The following is a 14,277-nucleotide window of genomic DNA, read 5'->3' as shown; positions in this document are numbered from 1 at the left end:
TCTACCTTTAAGAAGCTTTTGAAGACCCAACTCTTCAGAGAGCACTTCCCGTCCTAACTGGCACTTCGACTAGTGCATAACTTGCAATTACAGCAGTTACATTTCTGCACTTTTTTTTCCTTTTTATTTCATTTTGTTATATTTCTTATGTAAAGTAGTATTTATTTATTGTTACACCAGGTTATATTGCTCTTAGCTTGACTATTCTCTCCCTTGTAAGTCGCTTTGGACAAAGCGTCTGCTAAATGACTAAATGTAAATGTAAATGTAATGTGTGCTCCACAGGGCGAACGCCATGACAGGGGAAGACAGGGATAGGATGCATTAGATGGTTAATTAGAAAGGACACGTGTGATGAATCATGCTGCCGGCATGTCGTCAGTCACCCTCTTCCCCAATATTTAGCTGAGAACATGATTAATCATTTCCAAATGTGTTCATATTGGCTCGGTTCTAGATCATTCAGATGTGTGTTTTTTTTTCTCTATATAAATCATTAAGGGCAAAATCCTGAGTAGCTTTTTGTGATTCCTACAAAATGATGGGCTTATCACTCATCTTCAAAAGCATAGGCTCAAGGGATGTGTGCAGTAGAATGTATTGCACACACACACACAGCGATGTGATGTCAATTATATACTAGTATAGCACATGCAGTACATACACAGATCATCAGCATCGGCTGCCGTTGGCCTTAGTAACAAGGCCCGGGACCCCCACCTGACGTGGACTCTCATCCCGCCCCCACACCTCAAGCCTGTGTTATGTTAACACACACTACATTGCACACTGCACATTGCACATCCACTTTTGCACTCCTGCCCTGCTTTTGTATTGAATTGTAGTACTTATTGTGTTTGTGTAGTACTTACTGTGTTTTTATGTCTTATGTTATGTGTAGTACTTACTGTGTTTGTATGTTTTTATGTTTACTGTATGCACCTATACATCAGAACAAATTCCAGGTAGGAGTAAACCTACTTGGCAATAAATACTATTCTGATTCTGATTCTGATCCTGATTCTGATCAGTGTGATATGAATCCCACCCTAACGTTATGTGGTAAAGACATCACTAGAATCCCATCTGCCAGAAAAACCTATTCCTGTGGTCTGAGCAAACTATAGATAGATGTGTTGTGATAGAAATACTTTGAGGATAATGTGATTTCATTTGTATTTCAATATGCGGTATATGTATATATGCGGTATTATATGTACATATGGGGTATATGTACGTATATATCTTAAGGTTAAAGGTAGAACACAAGGATACCGAAGTGAATACTATGTGTCCAAAGTGGGAATCCAGAGAGAGTGCGGAGGCAGTTGTGGTGGTGGCACCATGAGTGTAAGCCTCTGTGACAGTGACTGGGGTCCAGAGACACTTCACAAGCAAAAGGGAAAAGCTCTGGTGACACAGTGCATCAATGCGCAGCGGAGGGGTGTGGGGGTCTGATGTGATGGCCCATGCCAGGTTAAATGGGCCATTTTGCCCAGGGGGGAGCCAAGAGAACAGGTCACAGATCTGTGACAGCAAACTAGGGTTGTCACTCCACATCCTGCTCCCAGTAGCTTTAACTACAAGCCTTTGTACCATGGACTAGATCGAAGCCATCTCTTAGTACTTTATTAGTAACTAATTCATTATCAATTTTCCAAAGCCCAGTTTCCTCAGATTGATAGCAACAAAACATTTAGAGCCAACTGGATATGGATAATGACTCAAAGTACACAAAAGGATTTTCTGTCAGACATCTCAGATGGAAAAAGGAAGGGACATCACAGGAGGTTTCCTGTCTGCAAAGGCACGGCTAGTAGAGATATTGAGGGTGGATTCCAGAGTTGTGGACTGAAAGGTGAGACACCAGTTTATTTGTAACGATGCCAATTCATATATTTCTTATGATATACAGAGTCCTTTTGCATAGACAAAATGTGAAGTTATTTTAAGCTTTAAGCTTTAAGCTAAGTGAGGTTATCGTATCTAAACATTGATCATCGGAGACACGATTTCCATTTCCCTCACACATCTCATCATAAACACTTTCACACTTTTCACTCAAAAAATCTAAACGAAATCCAGGGGGTCGTTATCTTACGTATGGCGCTTTCCTCTTCATTGACGACCATTATAAGGAAAAGGCCTTGTAGCTTCATTTTTCAAACAGCGAAACTATCAAAAAAGCAAAACTGAAATCTAAATAAAGCTGCGAGCAGCAATGAGGGGACCAAGCAGCCCAGCAGGGCATAGTTGCCATGGAAACTTCACGTCATTGTGTCAAGGCTGTATGCGCCCACAGCAAGTTTAAAAATAATAAATCCATCTGATAACTTTCATGAGGCCTTGTCTCAAGATCATCTGTGCCACATTTGGTGAAGATTCAATCAGGTTTGTGGCCACTGAGAACATTTTAAGGTTTTTCATTATATCCAATATGGCGGTCACATAAATGAGGTCATCATAAGAGGCTGTTGTCCTGACCTGTCCTTTAGATCTGCCATTATATCATTTTTATGAGACCAACTTATCAAAAGGTATTAGGAAAAACAAATCTTTGCTTATTATAGAAAACAAACCTGACAGCCTCAGAAGGGGGTCTGGAGTCCATATACCAAGTTTGGTGTCAATGCATTAAAAATTGCTGAGATATCGGCTCACTATCTGGTTGGTAGCTTTGCCGCCAATTTTGATTGGCTGCAATGGACAAACGCTTTTGCAAATCAAAAAGACAACAAATAACCTTTGTGAGGCTTGGTCTGAAGACCACATGTGCCAATTTTAAATTATAGTTATTGTTAATTTTAATATGAGCTGGTATACAATACTGGAAAATATTTTGTTGTAACGCCTTTCATCATCATCTTGAACACCCGTAATAGCATTTTGTTTGCTTTGTTGTCAAAATGATGCAACAGCCTACATCCCACTGGAATGTGACCGTGTTAAAATGTACCCCTCGAAACCCATAGACAACTAGACATGGGCATTTCTTTAGCTCAAATTGTCTTTCCAACCAAGCGTCAGTAATTTCCATGACTGCAGGTTTGGCATGGTGGTGTGTTGTGAAGCTGATGCTGGCTGTGTTCTAACTCCAGAGGATGGAGGTCTAGAATGAGTTTATTTGAGGCGTCAGTTTGAATCTTGAGCATGCTGGCTTGTTTTTCTTTTCTCTAGTTTATTATAATTCATCATGATTTTTGTACATCAGGTCCTGAAGCCAAGCTAATCTGTGTAGCGAGTCCTGCAGCTTTGTGTTTGATTGTCTGAACCCGGTTAGATCAGGAAGTGACAAATCGGCCACATCTGTAGAAGAAAACGGTGAATAAAGCTAGTTAAAGCCAATAAAGCTAGGAAATATCCAGTTAGATCCGTAATAGTGGCATTATACATCCTCAACCAGTAGCCCATAATATGGCCTAGACATTCATGTTTCTGACTGTGAAGCTTCAAGTTGAACTTGTTTAAACTTCACCTGGTGGTCTTGTCACTTTTGACACTGCGGTCTGCACAAGCCTGGGCTGTAACTTGTTCAATGTTTCTACTGATTGTTATTGAAAGGTCCTGACTGCCCAGGGATACAATAGCAGAGACCCCACAGTCAGAACCATTGGCTTGTGCTGCTGGGACATGTTTTACATCTGTAACTGTGCAGTCAGGCACCTGGACATCTTCTCCAGCTGCTAGAGGGCGACAGTGGTACAGGAGGTAGAGAAGTCGTCTAGTAATCAGAAGGTTGCTATTTCGATTCCTGTCGAAGCGTCCTTGAGCAAGACACTGAACCCCTGATTGCTCCTGATGTGTTGTGTGCCATCCGTGTAAAATGTAAAATGTATATGTAAGTCGCTTTGGATAAAAGTGTCTGCTAAATGACTAAATGTAAATGTAATGTAAATGTAGCTGCTGTGTACATGCATTCATTGTCATGGTTTCCCAGATGTAAATGTCCCATTCCCTGAAACCTGCTGCAGAACGAGGGCAATGTGAACCAGAAACCTCTCATACACCAGTGTTAAAGGGCAATCAGGACTGGATCAAAATGGAAAGCCCTCTATGTAGAGCTGCACAAAACTGTAAAACTGGGCCAAAGTTGAAAAGTTCAGCCATCGGATAAATGAAGGTCGGCATACAAAGAACAGAGTCTGACACCTCAGCTTGGCCGCTGTAGCCTGTGATGGCCTGCTCAATAGTCTCCCCCATTGAGCCAGGTCTTTGGGGAAAGACACCAAAGTTGGTTTCTGGGAGCTACTGTTGACCACTGAGGGTCATTGTTTTCATGTGCAGCCAAGGAGCAAATGTGTTTGTTTTCTCTCTTGGTGTTTTTACCCAGTTCTGGTTCTGCCCTCAGGAAGACTCGCCATCTCAGAGCCCCAAATATGCCCATTGTATGCCCCAAATATGCCCATTGTATGCCCCAAATATGCCCATTGCTGCTGTCTCTCTCTCACAATCTGAAGTGTCACAATCAAATAGATCAGAAATCGGAACGATCCGAATGATCAATATTGTCCTCTTTTTTGAACATCAGGGAGGACGTGGGGCATGGGACATGCCATGCCGAATCTGGGGTCGGATTCACTGAGTAATCATAACCTTTTCTTTTTTTTTTCAAAGGTTCATCTTTGACACGGGCGGGTTGTCTCGTTCAAATAGTGCTGCTCCAAAGGAACAAAGAAGGGCATCTTAGCATCCTTCAGAGCAGCAATGACCCCCTGCCTCACAGTGTAATTGCCCAACCCACATCAAGCTCTTTGACATTTGAAAAAAAGGAAGTACGATAGCCTGTAGCACGGAGGGCAGAACCACTGCGTCAACAGGAAGTTCCCGCCACTCATTGTGTGAATTGATCATTTTGTTTATATATTCGCTTTTTGCAAACGCATGTTTGTTGTGCTTTTGTATAACACTTGTCAACATTCCCGAGAATAGCCTCTACCTCAGCTGGAGTGAACCCTGACCCTGGTTGCATTAAAGACATAACTCTACTTCAAGTCGAATGTTAAATAATGGAAAGAATTTTAAATGATTGATAAAAGACAAGACCCGTGTTGCATTAGCTAAACTGCACTATTGTATTTAATAAATAAGATATATAAATAAATAAATAAATAAATAAATGTAAGTTATCACTGACTTTGGTGCCTTATTATGACCACTGCACTATCTGCAACTTACATTTTGTATAGGTTTGTTACCTATATATACTGCATATAGTGATATTGTAATAGGACGCTACAAAACGTTTTTTATTTTATATATATATATATATACAGTATATATATATATATATATATATATATTGAATTGTATAGGCTATGAGAGTTTACTAATAAAATAAAGATGCAAGAGCATAGCTTTTAAAACAGCTGTTGAGTGGTGAGCCTTGTTGGATGACAGTTGCATTGCCAACCAATAGAGAATGTTAAGAATACACACATATATGTGTATTCAGGCTGAAATGGCTCGATGATGCAGCGTTTCAAATTGTCCATTAGTCTGATTATTGTCTGCTTTGTGTTGACCTGCCCCTCCCTTGTCCAATGATCTGTTTCCCCTGTTTATTATCCCTGCATATTTAACCCCAAGGCCAGCTGGGCATCCGTTTTTTACCATTTTTTGTTGTCCCCGACGGTAGAGGAAGGTAAGACACAGTGAACAGGATCCGGCCACAGACACAAATATGACAGCATGATTATTGCCTGCATCTCATGCATCTCTTGCCCAGTTCCTTTATCTCTTGTCACATCTTAGTATCCAGAGTCCTTTATACAGGCAACGCTTACTGACAAGCTGCCAGCAAGATTTCAGCCTGAGTTGGCTGACTAGTGCACGAGTACCCACTGTCCTGCACACCACACCACACCACCCACACCACACACCACACCACACCACACCACACCACACCACCCCACACCACACCACACCACCCCACACCACACCACCCCACACCACCCACACCACCACACCACACCACACCACACCACCCCACACCACACCACACCACACCACACCACACCACCCCACACCACACCACACCACACCACACCACACCACCCCACACCACACCACCCGCACCGCACCGCACCGCACCGCACCGCACCACACCACACCACACCACACCACACCACACCACCCCACACCACACCACCCTACACCACACCACACCACACCACACCACACCACACCACCCCACACACACCACACCACCCCACACCACACCACACCACACCACACCACCCCACACCACACCACACCACACCACACCACACCACCCTACACCACCCCACACCACACCACACCACCCCACACCACACCACACCACCACACCACACCACACCACACCACCCCACACCACAGCACACCGCACCGCACCGCACCGCACCACCCCACACCACACCACACCACCCCACACCACACCACACCACCACACCACACCACACCACCCCACACCACAGCACACCGCACCACCACCACACCACACCACCCCACACCACCCCACACCACACCACTTTACCACTGACAGTGGCATGCTGAGAGGGGATGGAACCAGAGATATTCTGCTGTTGTAAAAGACATGAACTTAGTGTAGCATTATTTTGTATCTGCAACTCATTTTGGATGTGTACTCTGTCTGTCTCACTGAGACCTGAACAACCACCCCACTGTCTCCCCCTTCCTCTCACCTAAAGGGTGTGGTCATCCCCTCCCCTATTGTATTCTACCTGACTGAGTGGTATAAATGCCAACATATTCTGCTATCAGGTAGGCCTTGCTCTGAGCACCAAGCTGAGAGGGGGTCTCCACGCCGAAATAAACTACAGAAACCCGACTACGTCCTGCGGTGTCTTCTTCAACTTTGGCGTGCTCATTTTAGATTCCATCAGAGGTATCCTGCATCAAGAAGAACAATGTGCGGACATGGAGTGTCTATCATTTAGTCGAGTTTGAAATATGCTGACACAAACCTCAATCCAACAGCAAACCTATGAGTCTGCCACTGCACAGCAGCAAGAACAAGGGATTTGTGAAGAAGGTGGTGAAGCTTTTGTTCAAGCAGTTGTTCCCGCGTTGATGTGCCAGATATCAATACAGAATGTTGAATGGGTGTCGAACTGTGAAGGAGGAACCTTCACCACATTACTTTCCAGTGCTGACTGCAGTTTTCTACAGCCTTTCTACAGTAAGTTTTCCTGAGGGTGGAAATGTTACCTTGGTTAGAAATTATATCTTTGTTTTGTATTGCTAGTATCACAAATACAACCATTTCCAAGTTCTAACCAAGTTGGTGTCATATCAATGATTCAATCATGTGCTGCTATAGGGACCTCCTAAAGCATGATTAGGGTGCTTCCAAGGGTTGCTGTCTTAATATTGCAGCACACATGAGCTGTTTTACCTGGAAATGGAACAGATTTGGATCAAACAACAATAGTAGTGGGCAATAACAATACTTGCCAAACGAAATGCCATACAGTTTGCCAGATGGCACTTACAGTACATGACATTTAAATGAATAATGCATCAATATTTATATCACATACTGTATAAGCCATTAACAAAACACATACTGATAACATCATACAATTTAAAGTTACTTTGTCTATTTTTAAATTATCTTTAGAATAGAAAATAAATGGTAAAGACTATAAAAACGAAATAACCTTTTGTGCTTTGGCGCACTGCTAATGTTGCACTGAGCATTAGTGATGTATTTCTGTTTTAAACTGAATTGACTGCACACATGGTTTTCCAGCAGAGTAGGACCAATAGGACGTGATCTCTGTCACGGAGAGTCAGTCCACTGCCTAAAGCCCTTTCTCATGCCACGTCCCCCAACGCCATCTAATTCCATACGTTATTAGCCAATACAATGAAGAGAAGAGCAAACATGAAAAGATGTCTTGCTCATTAACCTGGACCAAAGGGGGTTCCCTTCAGACAGTAATATTCATTCTTGGGGTTATTTGCCCCCCTCTCCCATCTCTGATTTCCCCACAGAGCGAAGAGAATGTGCAATACAGGTTCCAATCAGGCGCCCCATTTAAGCTATCGCGCAGGCAGTAGTATTCTTCTGTTCACCCTTCATTTCTCTCCCGCCATTCCTCCTCACCTTTAACCCCACCACCTAGATGTATGCTTTCATTTTCATATTCTGTAGCACACATGACAGTTCTCCATTCCAAAGCGATAAAGACTTTTCTATTCTTAGTTGATTGCTGGTAGCATGCTTGTATACACTGCCTGAGATAAGGCCTGTCATGCACATCTCCAGGGGGCGAGGGGGAGGGGAGGGAGGGGGGGGGCACATGTGTGTCATCGTGGTGCAGGGGCCTGGCCTGGTGTTAACCTCGCATGATATGATGTTTGACATGATTGTTCTAGTCATCCCTGTTTTTAAAACTATGCATAAGCCTGGTAAAAAATGATAATACAATAATAATACTAACACTTCTATTACTACAACTACCAATACTATTACTACTGATACATACACCTATCATTTATTATTATTTATTATTATTATTATTATTATTATTATTACCTTTAAATCATTTGGCATTTCAGTCATAGGCAGGGGTATGACTATCAGGCCACTTTTATTCTGTGTGGGACAAACCACACCAGGAGGATATTTTAAACCTTATTTCAAAAATCGTACTATAAAATCAACTCTGAAAGTGCATAGAAATGTAGAGAAAAAAAACAAGTTCTAGCGGTGGCATTCTGAGCACTGTACATGTTATTTGTTCTCTCTTATGAGCTATACAAGAGGACATTATCTAGTAGAGATTACATGAAAGTGGGAAATACGCTTTCAACAAATGGGAGCATGTCATCATGTTTTTGTGATATTACCCAGATATTGACAGATAATAAGGTATGTCCTTCCATTTGACCTCATCGTTGATCAGAAAAAGATCTCCATTACATCTTCAGTATGCTGCAGAGAACTCTGAGACTTTGAATACTTGATGTGGTCGCTGCAGCCACACAGATGGCTCATGGAGATGGCTGCCTAAAGTACCACATGTAGCATCTGTATACTGGGGGAGGGAGATGCTGGAATTATTGGATTCTATTGGCCAGCAGCAGGAACATATAAAGGTTGACCAGCTGTACTCTGTAGGCCCAGAAAAAAAGCCTTTTAAGGCATCACATGAAAGAGTCTGTGATATGGAAATGTGAAACTGTAACACACACATACATACTTGATTAAAGTCAATCATATGAATTTGTGAGCAGAAACATGACGTTTCTAACTCTGTGTATGTGCCTAAAAGTGTACCTTCTGTGTGTGTGTGTGTGTGTAAGCAAGGGCTGATAAGAACTAGTAGTCCTTCTTTTCTGCCTTGCTGATGCATTATGTTGCAAAAAGCATAGTAAGGTGACCTCGGACGTCAGAAACCCACCACGTGGTTAGCCCTGCTGACAAAGTGTTTTGGCGTCACAGAATGCTAACTTCTTTGTATATAAACCTTGTGTGATGTATTTCATTTTGCTTCTCTCTCGTCTGCTGCAGTCTGCGAGTGAGCCCGTGCTCTCTCTCTCTCTCTCTCTCTCTCTCTCTCTCTCTCTCCCCTCTCTCTCTCTCTCTCTCTCTCTCTCTCTCTGAGACTGGGCCCGTGCCTCTCTCTGACCTGCCAGAACGTGGGTAAGCCCAACAGGCTTGTTGTTGAAAAATATACTTATATGCAACTCCGAGTCCTGAGGTAACTTGACGTAACAACAGTCTGGTACTCTGAAGTGTAGTCACCTAGCGTAGTATTTGCTGAAGGTTAGGTAGGAGTCAAGCGTTCCAAGTAAAACAGTTGTTGACTGTGTCAAGCAGTGCCAAGGTCAAACTTGCCTGATTCACTATACGCATTATGTTGTTTAAGACCTCGACAAGAGTTAAGAGTGACTATAAGCATTATGTAGTTTAAGACCAAAGAGTTAAGATTCACTATATGCATTATGTTATTTAAGACCGTAGAGTTATGAGTGACTATATGCATTATGTTGTTTAAGACCATAGAGTTAAGATTCACTATATGCATTATGTTATTTAAGACCGTAGAGTTATGAGTGACTATATGCATTATGATGTTTAAGACCGTAGAGTTAAGAGTGACTATATGCATTATGATGTTTAAGACCTCGACAAGAGTTAAGAGTGACTATATGCATTATGATGTTTAAGACCGTAGAGTTAAGAGTGACTATATGAATTATGTTGTTTAAGACCTTGACAAGAGTTATGGCATTACTATGGTGGGCTCTACCGCAGACTAAAATGTCTCAATAAAACGCTAGTCATTTTGAATGATCAATAAATTGAATAGACACCTCTTTCTCAATTATTTTGAATTGGACATGGAGTTCAGAAATAGATAAGCACTGTGGTACCAAGCTCCCTTCCCTTATTTAATGGTGCAGGAATAGCTGTCACAGGAGTTTGAGTTCTGCTACGACTTCTGTTGAGGGGAGTTGCTACTTCAGACACTGTCTGACAGCACTTGAAAGTAGTAGAAAGAGGTCGCTACCAAGCAGGTTTCAGGCACAATATTTCTTCTGAGAGTATGTTGACATTGATTCTGGGACAGTTAAAAAAAGTATGTTTGTATATCCCCCATTAAAACTCCACTTTAAAGTCTTGGCATACCCAACATGAAAGATACAAAGCTAATTAATACATACAGCCTGTCTGTCTGTCTGTCTGTCTGTCATATACAGTATGTTACAGCCAAGGACCAAAACATTGATAAATGGTGCTTTTGATAGTGTTTCCTATGTTTAGCCAGTCCCACTTTGCCTGACTTTACCTTATTTTACAACTCTGTGAGAAAAAGGACAATTTCTTACATCCAATGGTTACTAAGGCTGGCTTAGAGGATGGGACACATGTTGTTATATCTTCATCAAGTGACAAATACAAGGTGTGGCTCTTAAATAATGAGACTAATGCTCTAATTCAACTCGTTATACTCGTATCATTCGTACATACTCGTAATAACAGTCTCGTTATTAAATAGCCACACCTTGTATAATACCACAAATCATTGCCTTACAAAACATTTCTTTCCATTGTATTATGAAAAAAGCAGCAGTCAGTGAATGAAATGGCTGATATGATGAGTTGTTCAATGCCTAACATATTGTTAGGGGGCGACAGTGGTACAGGAGGTAGAGATAGTCGTTTAGTAATCAGAAGGTTGCTAGTTCAATTCCCTGTCGAAGCGTCCTTGAGCAAGACACTGAACCCCTAATTGCTCCTGATGTGCAGTGTGCCATCAGTGTAAATGTAAAAATGTGTATACATCCTTGTAAGTCGCTTTGGATAAAAGCGTCTGCTAAATGACTAAATGTAATATTGTCTCACCAGCGATGGTGGCTCTCTTTGGGAGGATGGTGATGGCTCCCACGGCAGCCTCCTCCAGCAGGTGAATAGGGCTGTTCTTGGCTCCCCAGCTGTCCGAGCCGATCCACAGAAAGTGTCCAACTTTCTCTGCTTTCTTACTGGCATTGAGCATTCCCCTGGAAAGGCACCCATCCACAAGTCAGTATCCCTTTCATAGGGGGATATCCATACAGCCAGAAGTGCCTTGTTATTACCACAATCATTTTGCTATGGGTTGTAATACGTTTTCCATAGCATCTCCACAAACATCCTTTAGTTTAGAAGCTATGGAAAACTTATTACTATATATATATATATACTGTATATATATTACTTCAGTTGTGTATATCATTGTGTACACTGAGCAGTATATACTTACCGGATATCCTCATCTGAGGCAAAGATTATAACTGCCCGGGCATTATTGGTGCTGTAAAGTTGGTCAATAATCTTGTCAAAATCAGCCTGCTTACGATCGTGAGGAATCTTTAAGGACTGGGCAATGCAGATTCCACCTGGGGGAAAAACAGAGATAAAGACATGATAAATCATGTTGTTTTCAGCAAACCCTCTCTCTCTGAAAACATAGGCGAGAATGCATTACGTTTCTTCAATACTGTCCTATCATCATCAGTCTCTATTCTGAGATGTATTTCCACACAAACCCTATACTATTAGATGCCATACGACGTGTTCTTATTCGATACCAAAAATATAAATAATAATAATAATTTATTTTATTTGTAATGCACTCTTCATTCAAAAGAATCTCAGAGTGCCAACATATTAAAAACGAACCATAATAATACAATAAAATAAAAATGAATTAACATAAGCATAATAGAAAACTTTTTAACATTTTAACATATGATTTAACACAAGGCCAGAAATGCCTTCCTGAATAAAAATGTTTTTAGTCCAGCTTTAAAGGAGTCCAGCGTCTGCGTTGCCCTTAGGTGGTCAGGGAGGCTGTAGAAAAAGCAAGGAGTTTCACCACACAACGCATTGGCTATGGTCAATGGCCCCAATCCAAAGAAAGCCAGTCTATTGTTGCCAAACGCTGTTGTAGATGTTATATGTGACTGGTATTGACATGGGCTTCTTCACTACTGTAGGCTTTAAATCATTCAGACAGCATGCATCCATTTTCTCCCCTCAAAAATAGCCTCACACAGTAGAACATTGATTTTATGTGCACAAGGTTGAGGAATTGGTGATGTGATAAACATTATACATGGGCTAAGGCCTTAAAGGCACAGACCTCAGTTCTTGCCAAAGGTTGTTCATATTGGGCGACAGTGGTACAGGAGGTAGAGAAGTCGGTTAGTAATCAGAAGGTTGCTAGTTCGATTCCCTGTCGAAGCGTCCTTGAGCAAGACACTGAACCCCTAATTGCTCCTGATGTGCAGTGTGCCATCAGTGTAAATGTAAAATGTGTATACATCCTTGTAAGTCGCTTTGGATAAAAGCGTCTGCTAAATGACTAAATGTAAATATTGGAGGTCAATAGCCAATCAAATGACCCCCCCCCCTTCTTCATGGTCCTGAGCCAATGTGTTGATTGGCTGGAATACGGTGTTGCTCGGTATGACCCACTTTCTTCAAGAACTTCACCTTTAACTTTAGTCCCACTTTCAAGTTTATTTTTAGGAAAATGTTGATGGCAAAGTTTGTATTAGGTGCTTAGTTCAACCTCTGGGCATTGGCTCCATGATGTAGTTCTTTTTCTCAATAGTTCATATATATCACACCTTAACAAAATTACAAAATGAACCAACTTGAGCCCAAGAACTAATGCAAACCCGGCTTATGATGTATGTACACTCTTGCTCTTGTGATAACACAGACTTATCGAAGACACTGTCAGAGACAACAAGATATGGTTCATGAAACAACTTGGGGAAGACATGTTCAGTAGCATTAAACTTAACATGCAGTTTGCCACATTGACAGTGAACGTAGACAACCCCTTTCATTGTGAAAAGAGCAGAACATGCAGTTAATTGTATCTAATAGCATCTAATGATCTTAGAAACCATCTAAAGTTATAATTTAAAGTCTGCAGTATGACAAGTCACTGCGACAGGTAACATTTCTTTGTTTTCCCGATGGTCAATATATGTTGAACTTTGTTACCGTTAGTCACTAGTATATTATCTAGACATCTGGGAGTAAGTATTATCAACAGGAGATCAAATAGAAGTGAGTTTTATCAACGCATAAAAACCCAATGAATATTTCATGTGTGTAGACAACAATTTTATAGGCAACATAAGTGATTGACAACCCAGACGTGAACAGTCATCCCCTAAAACCATACTCTGGTTTGTTCATTAGGATTCATGGACTGGCCTAGTTACTCAGACGAGATAATATTGTCTGATGGTCGAAAGTCATGTCACTGCACTACTGCCCAGTCTTCTGAAGGACTCTCTGTTGAAAGCTCTTTCTAGTTTTTCTGTAAGTAAAACATTTTTAACAGATAATTGCTAATACAATGTAACCAGCTACTAACTGATGTCATCTCATATGCAAACACGAATCTTGCACGTTCATAGCTCCAAATTGATTGTTTTATTAGCTAACACATGTTATCCAAGGACTAGTACAGATAAAAAAAACATGGGACTAATAGTTGTATTGTCCAGTCTCCAACAGAGTTCTGAAAGACACTGCCTACAGTGCTAAGACAAAAATGGCTGCCATCATTCTAGTAAATAACATTTAGAAGTGAGGAATCTGATACAACGGTGTATCCTTGTGATGGCCCAGCCGGTGAGCAAGTGCCCCACATGGCTGAGTACAGCCAAACCAAGGCAATTAAGAGGCATGGTGTTGGATGGGCGGTACTACCCCCAGAGGATCTCTATAGGGAACTCTCCCCACCCAGTGTCTCTGGT

At 41.6% G+C, this 14,277-nt stretch overlaps 1 protein-coding gene across 2 annotated transcripts in view; it reads right to left on the bottom strand.

Annotated features, from left to right (window-relative positions):
* The window catches only part of LOC105913228 (metabotropic glutamate receptor 7), a 146,925-nt gene that overhangs the window by 55,248 nt on the left and 77,400 nt on the right, over window positions 1-14,277 (bottom strand). For both annotated transcript variants that reach the window (XM_031568542.2, XM_031568541.2), the window contains exons 3-4: window positions 11,757-11,892; window positions 11,360-11,514 (exon numbers count right to left, since the gene is read on the bottom strand). In XM_031568542.2, coding sequence (XP_031424402.1) covers window positions 11,360-11,514; window positions 11,757-11,892 — 291 coding nt within the window. The remainder of the gene's footprint in view (window positions 1-11,359; window positions 11,515-11,756; window positions 11,893-14,277) is intronic.

The sequence above is a fragment of the Clupea harengus genome, chromosome 5, assembly GCF_900700415.2.
Source record: "Clupea harengus chromosome 5, Ch_v2.0.2, whole genome shotgun sequence".
Taxonomy (NCBI): Eukaryota; Metazoa; Chordata; class Actinopteri; order Clupeiformes; family Clupeidae; genus Clupea; species Clupea harengus.
This window is presented reverse-complemented; position numbering and strand designations above follow the sequence as displayed.